At 43.9% G+C, this 14,536-nt stretch overlaps 1 protein-coding gene across 6 annotated transcripts in view; it reads right to left on the minus strand.

The window, feature by feature from the left end:
• SNX25 (sorting nexin 25) overlaps positions 1-14,536 on the minus strand; it is a 113,581-nt gene that overhangs the window by 40,208 nt on the left and 58,837 nt on the right. For all 6 annotated transcript variants that reach the window (XM_057537411.1, XM_057537412.1, XM_057537410.1 and 3 more), the window contains one exon: positions 10,757-10,827. In XM_057537411.1, the coding sequence (XP_057393394.1) occupies positions 10,757-10,827 (71 nt within the window). The remainder of the gene's footprint in view (positions 1-10,756; positions 10,828-14,536) is intronic.

Here is a 14,536-nt window from a genome sequence, read left to right on the forward strand (position 1 = left end):
ACAAGTTTCAATAAACACCCCCTGAGAAGAGGGTTAAAGAAACAGGTATGGATTTACTCAGGGACTAGTCCAGTTTCCAAAGGAGAAATGGTGCTTCCTTCTTAATGCGAAGCTGATGGCAATTCTCAGTAGTTAGTGATCGTCACAGACTTCTTCAAAGTTATCTGAAAATCACCTCAAAAGCTGCCCAGGAACTAAAACAATATTTACCTTACTTTTCAACTTGAGGCCGGAATGTTCTCTTTTTCACAAGTGGGATTCTCTTATCACACCAAACACCTGAAATTTCAAAGTCTGGAGTGTGTCACTCCACTTTAGTAGAAAGTATATTTGAGGAATAAGCAAAGATCTTACAGCAGGAGCTGATGGTGGAGCCTCTCACGTTATAGTGGAGGAGAATACAGCGGCCTCACGGGCCAGGCAAGGCCGAGGCAGGGTGCCTACAGCGCACCTTTTATCTCCTTCCTTTCAACATCTCAAGGGCTGAAACTTCCAGTACTTCCTTTGGTTTAAGGCCCTCCAGCATGCTTTCAATAGATTTTCTAAATAATAGTGTCCTTTCAGTTAAATCCACACATCAAATTGCCGGGAGAACCCTTCTCCCACATTAGAACTGTGACTTGAACAGATAGTAGACACTTAGAACGCAGTTCTGACGCACACGATTTCTAAGTTTTGAGCATGACTCGCATAGCACCTGCCTGCGTGACTGAGCAGTGCGGTGGGAAGAGTCCAGGACTAAAGTCCAGGAGACGTGGGTTCAAGTTCCAGATCAGCGTGTGACTAACCAGGTACCTGTGTAACATCTCTGGACCTGAACTTTATTCATATAAATGCAGGTCTTAGAATGGAAGATGACTAAAGTTTTCTGGGGGAAGAGAGGTGGGAGCAGAGTTGGATATAAAATTATATATATGCAATTTTATATGTAACTATATAAAATTACACTCTCCGTAGAGAGTGTAATGGAAGTGCCCTGAGCCCTCGGTCCCTCAAGGCAGGTAAGGGATGGGGCTGTGTTGGATGTTGGGGAAGGAACCGCAGGCTCTGGAAGCTGCCGCACTCAGAGCATCAGGGCTGGGCAGAGGGAAACCCTGGCAAGCGCCCTGCAGCAATGGCCTGGGGTGTTTTGTAAGTTTAGGTCGTTCATAAATTAGAAACTGTGTCAAATTACTGCAATGCTAGGAAGTTAGATCACAGAGCATTAGAAAGGACTCTGAGAAGTCTGCTAGAGTCTACAGAGTAGCTCCTTCTTTCAGGCAGGAACACCTTTACATCCCAAATCAGATGAGAAATATTATTTAAAAAAATAATTCCTGGGGCTGCCCTGGTGGCGCAGTGGTTGAGAATCCGCCTGCCAATGCAGGGGACACGGGTTCGAGCCCTGGTCTGGGAGGATCCCACATGCCGCGGAGCAACTAAGCCCGTGAGCCACAGCTACTGAGCCTGCGCGTCTGGAGCCTGTGCTCCGCAACGGGAGAGGCCGCGACAGTGAGAGGCCCGCGCACCGCGATGAAGAGTGGCCCCCGCTCGCCGCAACTGGAGAAAGCCCTCGCACAGAAACGAAGACCCAACACAGCCATAAATAAATTAATTAATTAATTAAAAAAAAAATTCTATGAGAACAAAGTTAAAAAAAAAAAATTCCTAATGGAAATCATTATGGTTCTTATCAACAAGTAACTGTGTGTATGTACATACTTAATATAGTCTGAAGTTCTTCTACACTTCTGCTTGACACATTCAGTTCCAAAACTCTTTACTTACACTCTAAACAAGATACACAATGTTGCCAACACCTCCCAATCTATACTATGAGCACATCACCCCCAAGAGTGCAGTATTTATATACAGCAGTTTCTATCAGAGTCAAATCAACATTATGTCCCTCTTTGCAGTCAGCTGAATAAATACTACTTCTGAATCACTTTATTCTTTTTTTTTCTTTAACAATTCATTTAATGTTTCTGTATCATTAGTCAGAAGTCATGTTAATTTGCAGGGTCTGTTTGTCCACAGAGGATCCTTTATTTCCTACTGGGGAAACAGCTTGTGTGTTTTGTTTTGTTTTTTAATTTTTATTGGAGTATAGTTGATGTACAACGTTGTGTGTTAGTTTCAGGTATACAGCAAAGTGAATCAGTCATACGTATACATATATCCACCCTTTATTTTTTTTTTTTTGGTTCTTTTCCCATATAGGCCATTACAGAGTACTGAGTAGAGTTCCCTGTGCTGTACAGCAGGTTCTTAATTAGTTATCACTTTAACTATTCTTGATAACATTTCAGGATCCAGAACAGCAGTGGGGTGGGGGAAAGCTTTAAAGGGAGCTGAAATACTGGGCTCATTCACATCCAACTGCAGGGAAAATGGAGCATATGTTCCATTCCTACTAGAATTCCTACGCTCGGCCAGTATCTTAGTTCGGGCGACTATGACCAAATACCACAGAGCGGCTGGCTGTGAGCAACAGAAGTGCACTTCTCACAGTCTGGAGACTGGGAATCCAGGATCAGGGTGCCACCGCAGCTGAGGTCTGGTGAAGGCCCTCGTGTCGGTGGCAGACTGCCACCTTCTTGCTGCGTCCTCACACGATGGGAGAGGCTGGGGATCTCTCTGCAGCCTCTTTTATAAGTCACCAAGTCCATTCATGAGGGCTCCACTGTCACGACTTAAGCACCTCCCAAAGGCCTCACCTCCTAACACCATCAAGTTCGGATGTTAGGATTTCAACGAGAGGATTCTGGGGGAACACGATTACTGAGACCCTAGCAGCCAGCTAATTTTACTAGACCACTTCTCAACTACCTGGGCTGTTCTAATTGTAAATAAAAAGCTAGAGTCCGGCACTAAAATGCAAACGTGAACAGATCACTGGCTCTACAGTAGCGGTTCTCACGCTGTGGTTACTGGAAAAGCAACAGCAGCATCTCTGGGGAACCTGTGAGGAATGCAGACTTTCAGGGCCCACTCAGAGCCACAGAATCACAGACTTTGGGGCCCAGAAACCTGCATCTTAACAAGCCCTCCAAGTGATTCTGACACACACTGTAGTTTGAGAACAACTGGTCTCCAGGATTAAGCCCAAACTTCTCAGGACAGCTCACAAGTCCCTTTAGGATCGGCCCCTGTCTTCCCATCAAGGCTCATCTCTCCATTACATCCCAAGCACCTGCGCAGTGTCTCAGCTGACATAACCCACATACAAACGCACACGTGGCAGCATCCGGCCGCAGCCCCCGACAAGCCCAGAGGGGATGAGAGCCACTCAATCTTTCTGATTCAACGCTGCTACCCTTAAGAGAGCGCCTTTCTTGAGCTCTGGCCCAGGTAGAGCTGACACTCCACACATCTGTGCCACTACTCAATCCTGAACCTGCAACACTCACTGAATTCATCAAATTGTACTGTGATTTTGTTTGTGTATCCGCCTGTCTCCTCACTGGGCTATGACCTCCCGAAGGTCGGGGACAGGTCCATGCACCGCACAGCCGTGCCTCATACACAACGGCACTCGAAAGACGTTTGCTGAGTGACTGAAGACCTACTTCTGGTGGTTAAGATATCCTTCAGAGTCCTTTCTCTACTGACATGAAGGGTCCTGTGAACTCAGGTGGTCTCTCATCTACCCAGGATCAGTGGGGGCGGGGGGGAGGTGTTGTGAACAAAGCAGAGAAACTCGAGATAAAATATAAAGGATAAGTAGGAGTTATCTAGGCAGAGCGAAGATACTGAGTGTAGGGCAGCATTCCAAGAAGAAGAAACAGAATGTGCAAAGAATATGAGGCGGGAGGAATTGGGGTGAGCTGAGGAAATAGAAAAGTGAGTGTGGCTGGAGTTCAGAGGGAGGGGGCGGACTCGAAGGAGATGAGGCTGAAGATAGAGACGGGCCCAGAGCAAGCAGGACCTTGCAGGTTTCACATCGAAGGGTTGTTATTCTAAGAACAATGCGAAGACAATGAAAGGTAAGCATGGGGGTGGCATGATTAAGATCTGTATTTTTAAAAAATCACTCTGGCTTCAGTATGAAGAATAAATTGAATAGGGGCAGGAGTGGATACAAGGAAACCAATTAGGAAGCTACTGCCTTAGTTCGAGAGACGCGTGGTGGAAAACGGTGGTGCAGAGAAAGAGCCGAGTTGAGAGATATTTAGGAGGTCAGTCTGTGGGACGATAATGGACTAGATATAGTGCATGATGGAGAAGGAATGAACAAGGAGGACTCCTAGGTTCCTGACTTACTCGGATGGATGGCGATGCCATTCACAGAGACAAGAAACTACAGAAGATGACCAGTTATGTGGGACCTGATTTGGACATTTTCATTTGGAGGTGTCTTTTGATATCCAAATAAAAATGTTCAGGGGCTTCCCTGGTGGCACAGTGGTTGAGAATCTGCCTGCCAATGCAGGGGACATGGGTTCGAGCCCTGGTCTGGGAAGATCCCACATGCCGCGGAGCAACTAAGCCTGTGCGCCACAACTACTGAGCCTGCGCGTCTGGAGCCTGTGCTCCGCAACAAGAGAGGCCGCGATAGTGAGAGGCCCGCGCACCACGATGAAGAGTGGCCCCCGTTTGCCGCAACTAGAGAAAGCCCTCGCACAGAAACGAAGACCCAACACAGCCAATAAATAAATAAATAAATAATTTTAAAAAAAAGTTCAGTGAACAGTAGGTAAGTAGAAAAGCAGAGAATAGAGGTTCTGTAGATAGAAATTTGGAAAGTCATCAGCATATAGATAAAGGAAAGACTAACCAGACAAAGAACACAGAGCAGTGCTACCCAAGGAAACGTTGGTGATGAAGGAAACGTTCCACGCTATCCAATACGGTAGCCACACGTGGTTACTGAACGCTTGAAACATAACTGGTGTGACTGAGAAACAAAATTCTACATTTTTCTTTATTTTCAGTTAATTTAAATAGCCACATATGCTAATGGTTACTATATTGGACAGCACAGGTATAAAATAATGAGAGTTAGAAACAAATCCTGAGGAACTCCAACATCTAAAAGCTGAATAGAGACGAATAAGCACGCAGAAAAACAAACAAACAACTAGAATGACAGAGTGTTAGCCAGGGCAGGTGAAAGCTCAGGAAGACAGTAGTCACCAATGTCACATGTGGCCGAACAGTCAAAGATGAAGACAGAAAAATATTCACTGAAACTAGCTAGTTGGACTTACTAAACTTCCCAAATTCCATCACCAATAAGAAGTTGATGTGATCAGCGGGTAAAATTCAGGCCTCAGTCAATATGTTTGGCCAGAATGAATGATAAAATAAGGTCAGATCAAGAAAATTTTGTGAGCAGACTTAAAACTTCTGAGACCAAGTGCTTCAAATTGTTTAATATCTATGAATTTGCTCTAAGAACCTCCTTCTCTAATCATACCTAATTTTCTTGCCCATTGGACAAGGATCTGAGTTAGATGGTCTCAAAACTTTTTTAGTTTTATGATTATTTACTTTCCCTAGAATTGTATCAGCAGTTAAACTAGCTGAGGCATTGTAAAGACTTTTAAAATCATTCGATACCTTATTTCTTAAAAAGATCAAAATACCGTAAGAAAAAAGCCATCAAGAAAAGAATCAAACTGAAATTTCTACATTGTTAAAGAGAGGAACTTGCTCTTCATTTAAGACAAACTAATCTACTATGAACCTGAAACATGTACAGAGTTTTGTGTGAATTTGCTGGAGTCTGCTGGCGCTCAGAAGCCTTATTTGAACCTTCCTCTGAATACAAAGTAAAATGGTCCCCACGACCCTACTCTATCATCCTGAGAAAAGTCAGTGCAGAGTCAGCTGGTTAATTCCTTAAGGTTTCAGAGGAAACACAATCAGGTAATTTCTCCCCACTTGTTATACGGCATTTTTTCCTCTGAATCCTCAAAATATTTTCACAATTGCATACCATTTCTTAATCATCAACAATTACAGTTGAAAAAGACCTGCCTGAAACATATTTATATGTAGCAACAAAATTATATTTTAGCCTATGTATACTATTTTCGTAAATAAAGTTCCCATCTGTAGTTTGAATCCTAAGTATTCTTAGTATCTTCCATCTGGTCATTCTTTCTTTTAAACTTCTTCAGTTTCCCACTCACCAAGAGCACATGGAAATAAGGAGAAACAACATTGGAAACGAAATTGCTTACAACCTCACACACAACCTGGCAGCATCATTACACGGTCCCTCTGAGCACAGCCCGATTTTCCAGGTTTAAGGAAACAGTGCAGACAGGTGCAGCTGGTGACGAGAGGTTAACACACAGACTGAGGCTTTTCCCGGATTCTCCGCCCGATGATATTTTCACTAGATCGCACTATCCTCAAAAAACAACAAAACGATTCTATTTGAGGGGAGCCTTTTAATGGTAAAAAATCAAAGTTTCCGTAGTGCCTTTTACAGGGAGGAAAAAACACACACACAAAAAAACATTTGTCTGGAAATAAATTACAGATTATTTTGAGGAAGAATGAGATTAACTTTTTATGTGACAGCTGTAAGTCAAAACTCAAAGGTCACAGAGAAATAAGAACTGTTTCCAATAATAATATGTTACTGGACATTTTATTAAAAGAAAAAGGACAATGGGGAATGTTCAATTTGACCTTCCTTTTTATTAAAAAAAAAAATACCTGCACTTAAATTATAACAACCTAATTCTTTAAAATTGAAACCACCTACACATGAACTTCAAGAGTGAGACAGCAGATGGTATTATTTATGAGGGAAGTTACTTCAGACTCTTAACACATTATTCTCCCCTAACAATGGGCTGCGCAAAGATACACAGAAATAGGAGACGATTAACTATTACCTCTATGTTGTCACTTCCAAGCACTTCTCCTCAGGGTTGCTCTCTCCCCACAGCGTGAATCCCAGCTTAGAAACGCCGGATGGGCACTTCTCCACCCTCCTGTCGTCCCAGGTCCACAACGCCAGGACCGGTGAGCTCTCTCACCCCTGACCCAGACCCCTACACAGCCCCTGACTCTTTGAGTGTCTTCACTGAGAAACCCTTTATGATCGCCAAGAGCAGGCAACCTAAAGACTGAGGAAACTGAGGCCTAGGGAAGTGAAGGACGTGCCCACTGGGAAGCTGGCAAGAGAACCAAGGCCTCCTAAACTGCAGCTCCCGCACTTTTTCTTCTGCCCCCACACCTCATCTCACCAACCTGAAGCAGTGGGACCTCACAGGAACAGCAGCAGACTAGGAGTTGGGACCTCAGACGTAAGCTCTGGACAGCCATGTCCCCATCTGTAAAGTCAGCAGGCGGGACCAGCGCCATAATGTCCCACCATCTGATCCCTCCCCACATCCAATTAGTTACCAACTGGGCTGTCTTTCCTTTATAACCTTCCTTATCAATCCCTTCCTTTTCACCACCGTTATCTACACCCTAGACTGCTATACGTCATTCCTGGACACTGTGTCATCCTCTGTCTTTTATTTTAGCCACTCTAGTGGGTGTGAAGTGGTATCTCCTATTAGGTTTGATTTGCATTTTCCTAATGTCTAATGACGTAGGGCATGTTTTCATGTGCTCATTAGCCATTTGCATATCTTCTCTGGAGAACTGCCTATGCAAATCCTTTGCCCATTATCCAATTGGACTGTCTTTTGATTACTGAGTTATATGAGTTCTTTATATATTCTGGATACAAGCGCTATATCATATACATGATTTGCAAATACCTTCTCCTATTCTGAGGGTTGTCTTTTTACTTTCCTGCAGAAGACACAAGTTTTTAACTTTAGATGAAATCCAATTTACCTTTTTTTGGTCACTTATACTTCCCCCTCATTCTTATACAGACCCACACAGTTTGCTAGAATACTGATTCCATGGAACCTGTCTTTGTTCTGGACATGAAGACAAACGGTAGCTGAAATCGTTTATATGGTTTTAGCTGCCCAACTTTTTTCTGAGATTTTACTTCTTAATCTAAACCCTATCATAGACTTAAAAGAGACTAATTTAGGAAAAGCTAACTACTGGTAACAGAATTAACCCAAAAGAAGAGTAATATAGCAAATCTTAATGTGGTTATAGAGCTTACTGAAAATAAATGCTTCTAGCATTTTCACGAAGAGGAACTACAATGCTATCTTTTTTAAAAAATAAATTTATTTATTTATTTATTTATTTTTGGCTGCGTTGGGTCTTCATTGCTGCGCACGGACTTTCTCTAGTTGCGGCGAGCAGGGACTACTCTTCGTTGCTGTGCACAGGCTTCTCTTTGCAGTGGCTTCTCTTGTTGCAGAGCACGGGCTCTAGGTGCATGGGCTTCAGTGGTTGTGGCACACGGGCTCAGCAGTTGTGGCGCACGGGCTTAGTTGTTCCGCGGCATGTGGGATCTTCCCGGACCAGGGCTCGAACCCATGTCCCCTGCATTGGCAGGCGGATTCTTAACGACTGCCCCACAAGGGAAGTCCCTACAATGCTACCTTGAACTTACCAGTTATAACGTTTCGGGTTGAATTGTGTCCCCCCAAAAGATATGTGTAAGTCCTAAACCCTGGTACCTGTGAATGTGACCTTACCTGGAAACAGGTCTTTGCAGATGTCCTGCCAAAGATGTACTGCTTGACTCTCATCTAAGAGCCAAGAAGCGAGACCTGAAACATTCTTCCATCACTGCCCTCAAAAGAAACCAACCCTGCCAACACCTGGATCTCAGATTTGGAGACTCCAGAACTACGAGAAAATGTTTCTGTTATTTAAACCACTCACTCTGTGGCACTCTGTTACACAGCCTTAGTAAACTAACACAATAACGCAAGATAAGAAAGGTGTCTCTGACTAAACCCACACAACAGGGAGGAGCACTGAGAAAAGCTAGACAATGGTGGCAACAAGAAATCCCTCTCTAGTATTCTCCTTAAAATGTCGGTCAAACTGTCTGAAAATAAGCTATCTTCTCTGCAGGAACAATGAGGAATAGGAGAGGAGCACAGCCTGTACTCTTGGAGGAATTAATCAGATCACATCTCCTCTGCTCAAAAGCCTCCAAAGACTTCCTCATTCAGAGTAAAAGCTGAAGCCCCTATAGCCCTTCAGGACAGGGTCTCCTGCCACCTCTGATCTCTGGCTTTCTCTCCCCCCACCCACCCCTCAAGCAAGTCTGCATGCTTCTGCCTCAGACTTTTGTACCTGTCCTTCCCCAGACCCCCTCGGGCCTCTAGGGCTTTGCTCACAGGTCCCACCTGGGCGAGGTCTCCCCAGGTCACCCTATCCAAGTGCAAAATCCTCCCCTTCCGGCTGAGCCAGCCTTCCTTATCACCCCCACCTCGCCACAGTTCAACAAGAAGGGAGAACCTGTTTTTCCCCAAGGCACTTCTCACTGTCTGAAATGCTGTGCATTTTATTTGTTGATTGTCCGACTGCCTCCCAGCCTAGTTCAGGGACTCAGTGAATGCAGAGATTTCGCCATGTCCACTGCTGAATCATAATCACCTACTCAGCGTTCAATAAACATTTTTAAATGAATGCATTTGCGCAATCTTCCTCACTGGGCTGAGATTAAGAATAAGTGCCTCTTCAGAGTCTATACCCTCTTTTGTTTTTTTTGTTTTTTAAAAACTTGGCTCCTACCTTCTGTCAGAGACTCAGAAAGACAAGTAAAAGTCCCCAAGCACCCCTTTGCCTCTGTGTGCTGATTAGAAACCTGGGCACAGGTTAGAGTCTCTGGCCCAAGTCTTCTTGTCCTTTCGGGACCCTCCACTCCCAGACAGGAACTTGAGGGGGCCTGGAGATTTCCATGGGAAGTCCAGCCTACAAGGTAGTAGTGTTGGTGCCTGTCAGCTGGGAATCCTGACCTTCTCTGCCCTCCACAGAGTAACACGTCCTGCAACTTCATAAATGAAGCACCGGGCAAACTGTAGGGAGGTGGGAGCCAACTTCAGACCTTGATTATTCCTCAGCATCAAAGCCTGGATAACCATCTCTTTATTTGAAGAGAAATAAACAGGAAAAAATTATAGAACACGTATATGTATATTTTTAAATCTACAAGAGTAGAGGAGGAAAGATGTTCACAATACAAACGTTTAACTAAAAGAGGGACTTTACTGGTGGTCAAGTGGTTAAGAATCTGCCTTCCAATGCAAGGGACACGGGTTCAATCCCTGGTCGGGGAACTAAGATCCCACATGCTGTGGGGCAGCTAAGCCCACGTGCTCTGGAGCCCATGCACCACAAGCAGAGAGAAGCCCGCGTGCTGCACTGAAAGACCCCGCGTGCTGCAAATAAGGCCCAACGCACCCAAATAAATAAATAAATATCTTTTAAAAAAAATAAATAAAAATATAAAGGAAAAGGTTAAGTAAATTATGAAACACCAACTCACGAAAGTCATTTAAATCGCTATCAAGATTATGTTCCAATATAGAAATATCAATGAATATTAAGATTAAATTTTAATGAGAAAAAATTATGAAACCATGTTTACTTTAAAAACAGAACAGAAGCAATATGCACCCGCTGACTTTAATTTTCTAAAAATTATGACTACAGATGAATGAAGTTTATAAGGGAACACAGAACTAGAAACAAAGATTTTTATTAGGATGAAATTACACTTACTTTCTCTTATGTTGTTATACCATTATTTAAACAAATCTGAAATATTTAAATGTATGCTCATACTTGTCAAAGCTCTGACAGGAGAGAGAAGGCTGGAGACAGACCTAGGACCTTTAGGATGTGTACGTGAAAAAAACAAACTGGTTCTTACCCTTGTGCCTCTTCAGCTGGGGGAAGCTGCTAATTGTAGTTGCTTGGATTATTTCCACTACAATCTGATACCTGAGTTTTAAAAAGAGAAAACAAGAAAAGATTGAATAGGAAAAAAGTACTATTTTCAGAGATACGTTTAGAGTGTATTTGTACTAATCAACTATAATACTGTGAATCCTGCCCAAGTATCATTAAAACCATCCAACAGGGATGACGTCGTTGGTCCGGGTGCTGGGCCATGCACTACTCAATTCTGAGACTGGAACGTAAGAGTTGTGAACGTACTTCCCCCACTCCATTCCCTGTACAGACGCATTCCCACCTGGCCCCCCACTGAAGAGGGAAACCTTGAGGTTATGATCAGCTCCTCCCTCTCCTTCACCCCCCACCTCTGCTCTCCTCCCCGCTACCAGTAACCAGAGCCTATTGGTTCTACCTCCTAGACCTGCACTGTCCAATAAAGTGGCCACGAGCCACATGGGCTACTTAAACTGAATCAAAATTTTAGTTCCTCAGTTGCACCAGCCACATTGCAAGTGCTCAACCACCTCATGGACCTCATGGACCACAGTGGACAGTGCAAATAGAACATTTCCACCACTGCAGAAAGTTCCACTGGATGGTGCTGTCCTACACACTTCTCAAAGCTGTCCTCTCCCCTCCAGTCCCACTGTCACCATCTTCGTGATCTCCTGCATTACTCCTCACTTAGAAGAGCATTCCAGACCAACAGATTCAAAGCCTCTGCAGTGGGACTCTGGTGTCAACAGTGTCTAAGCTCCCCAGGTCATTCTAATGCACAGAGAGAGCTGACAGCCACTGGAGCAGAACACCAGGTAGATGTACGTGTGACTGAGGTCACCTCTGTGTGAGGAAAAAGAAAAGCTTATATTTTTAGTGCCAAGTACAACCCTAGAATTGTGGCTATTTTGAGCATATTCAAGTCAGGTGAGTTATGAACCCAAGCTCTTAAGTGCTATTTAATTATTATTAAGTATTGCCCTAACCAAACTTATCTATCCTGAGCGTTTCTTAGCCCTTAATTATGTTGACTGATTAAGAATCTGCCTATAATAAAGCTATTTAACATTAACTCTTTATCTGAACACAAACTTTGCAGCATTCTAAGATTTAATGCTACATTTGGTTGGCTTTTAGAACACAAGATATGTTCTTTTGCTTTTCGACTAAAACCCAGAGGACAGACGTGAATTCATCTGTCACAGCTATTCACGGCCACCTCACAAATTCACAAATTCTTTTTATTTCTTCACTTGTGTAGTAAGAATATCGATGCCCGCTCTCACCACCTCAGAGAACAGGCTGTCAGGAGCGCTGCCGGCAGTCACCTGGAGACTGTGGCAGACCGCTGCTTGCCAACACCCTTCCTCTCTTTTTTCCCCACTAACTGGAACACATTTATTGGGGAAAGCAATGCACCCAGCTCAAAGCGCTAACCTTCTCCCTAGCAGTTAGGGACAGCCATCTGATACGGTTCTAGCCTGTGAGATATGAGCAGAACTTGCCGGGAGGGGATTCCAGGAAGGGTTTTTAAAGGGGCAGACTCCATGGAAAAGCCCTTTCAGTCTTCTGTCCTTGTCCTTCCTCAATTTTCCTCCATGGAGCAAGGATGCAGCTGGATGAAGGCACAGCAGCCTTGAGGATGAAAGCCACGTGGCGGCGGGAGAAGACAGGAGGAGTTCAGGTGTCCAGTGACATCACTGAGCCATGACAACAGCCCCAGCCTGTCCAACTCAGGACATCTTGTTATTGAGGAGAATAAATCCCTAACTTGTTTAAGTAACTGTGCGTCGACACGTCTCATGGCCAAATGCCGTCTGACTGAGAGACAGCTCTCTGAAGTCTCCATCCATAGAGAAGTTATCTCCAGGCTGAATATACACTCAGGCGATGTTCTCCAAAAGGAGGCCTTGCTAGGACATTAATGATCAATAAAGTTGTCTGATGGAACTGCCTTCATTCCTCCATTAATGGTAAAACACAAAAGTAGCTTTTCACGTGATTTTTCCTGCCAGTTATGAACAGATGAGGAAACAGCTTATAAGAAGCATACACAAACCTGGAATCATCAAAGTCAAACACTCCTTAACCAAGTCTTTAATTTAACCTTGGACTTAGGTTCTATAAGCAGAAAGCACTGACTTTTCACTCAACTCCAACACATGTCACCCAACTCCAAACATATGCTTGTTGCAGAAACTTCTACAAAGAAAAGCATGAGAATAATCTATGTGGTCAATACGCTTTCATTAAACAAACACTTTTTAAATCAGTTCCTAGTTTCTAGACACACTGAAATGAACAACAGCAATACGGTATCTGCTTTCAGAAAGCTCTGGGGATATATCAGACTAAGGGGAAAACGCTCAGCCTATAATATTTGAAAGACTACATAAAAATAGATTTTAATGACACACTGATTTTAAAATGCAAAATGGCATGTACACTTATGATTGCAGATACGTAAATATGTGGGTATATGAACCAGGGCTACAACGCAAAACAGAGATAAAAATGAAGGGCATCCGTATTAAAATGGTAGAATTATAAGTCATCTTAAAACTGTTCCCAAACTGCTTATCTATCTTAGCCAGTTCAGACAGACTTACCTTCTTTCCTACACAGGAAGCTTTCCTTACCTCTGCATTTCTGCACCAGCCTCATCATCCTTCTATCCTTTAGGCTTGCAATCTCATCATCTTAGATATCTGCCCTCCCATAAATATGAATCTCAAAGTCCTTTGAATCTTTAAATAAGTTCCTCTCCTCCTCTTCCTCTTGTCACCACCCTATTTCAGGCCTTCTCACCCGTGGGTCAGCTGCATTAGCTAAATGGTCTGTCCCCTTGATGCCAAGCTTTCTATCTCCCACCCAACCCACTTCAAGCGCCCCTGTCAAAACACCTTCCTCAAAGACCACTCTCAGCTCCTCGTCCCCCGCTCAACCCCTCCAGGGACCTCCCCAGAGGAGGAAGCCTCCACTCCAGCCTCCCCTGCATCTTGGCCCTGGCCTCCCCACCCAACCCCCATATAAGCCTGGACTGAAGCCACGACCGTTTCCACACTGCTCTCCCCAGACTGCAATCACTTTCCAGGTTTTCACTCATGCTGTTTCCTTCTGAAAACAATCTCCCTTCTTGTCCACCTAATTAGATCTTACATATGCTATTTCTTCCCTCAAGTCATTCCCAATCCCTCTAATTCACATTAATATTTCTCCTCGCTGAAACCCTAAATTACTTCTGCTCTATAATAGTACCCATTTATCTACTATTTTATACTGTTATCTAAAGAGTCACATTTCCACAAAGAATGTTGTGAACGAAGAAAACGGTGTGTCCAGCGTGTTCAGGGCCTCGCCCTTCTTTTTAAAATGGTCACACGTCTGAGCCTAAGACAAAATTGTGGCTTTGTCTATAAAAAAAGATATGCTACCTTTTTTTTCTCTCCAACTAGATCATGAGCCTCTTGAAGATAGGGATTGAGTCTTGGATTCTCCAACCGAACCTAGCTTGGCAGTAAATATTAATGAGTGCTAGGGACAGAATGTTTGTGTCCCCCGAAAAATTCCTATGTGAAGCCTAATGCCCAGTGTGATGGTATTTGGAGGTGGGACCTTTGAAAGGTCATTAGGTCTCGAGGGTGGTACGTGCCCTTACAAAAGAGACCCCCCGCCAGAGAGCTCTCTCCACCGCGTGAGGCCAGAGCAAGAAGACTGCTGTCTATAAACCAGGAAGCGGGCCCTCACCAGAAACCCA

Source organism: Balaenoptera acutorostrata, chromosome 21 (genome assembly GCF_949987535.1).
Source record: "Balaenoptera acutorostrata chromosome 21, mBalAcu1.1, whole genome shotgun sequence".
Lineage (NCBI taxonomy): Eukaryota > Metazoa > Chordata > Mammalia > Artiodactyla > Balaenopteridae > Balaenoptera > Balaenoptera acutorostrata.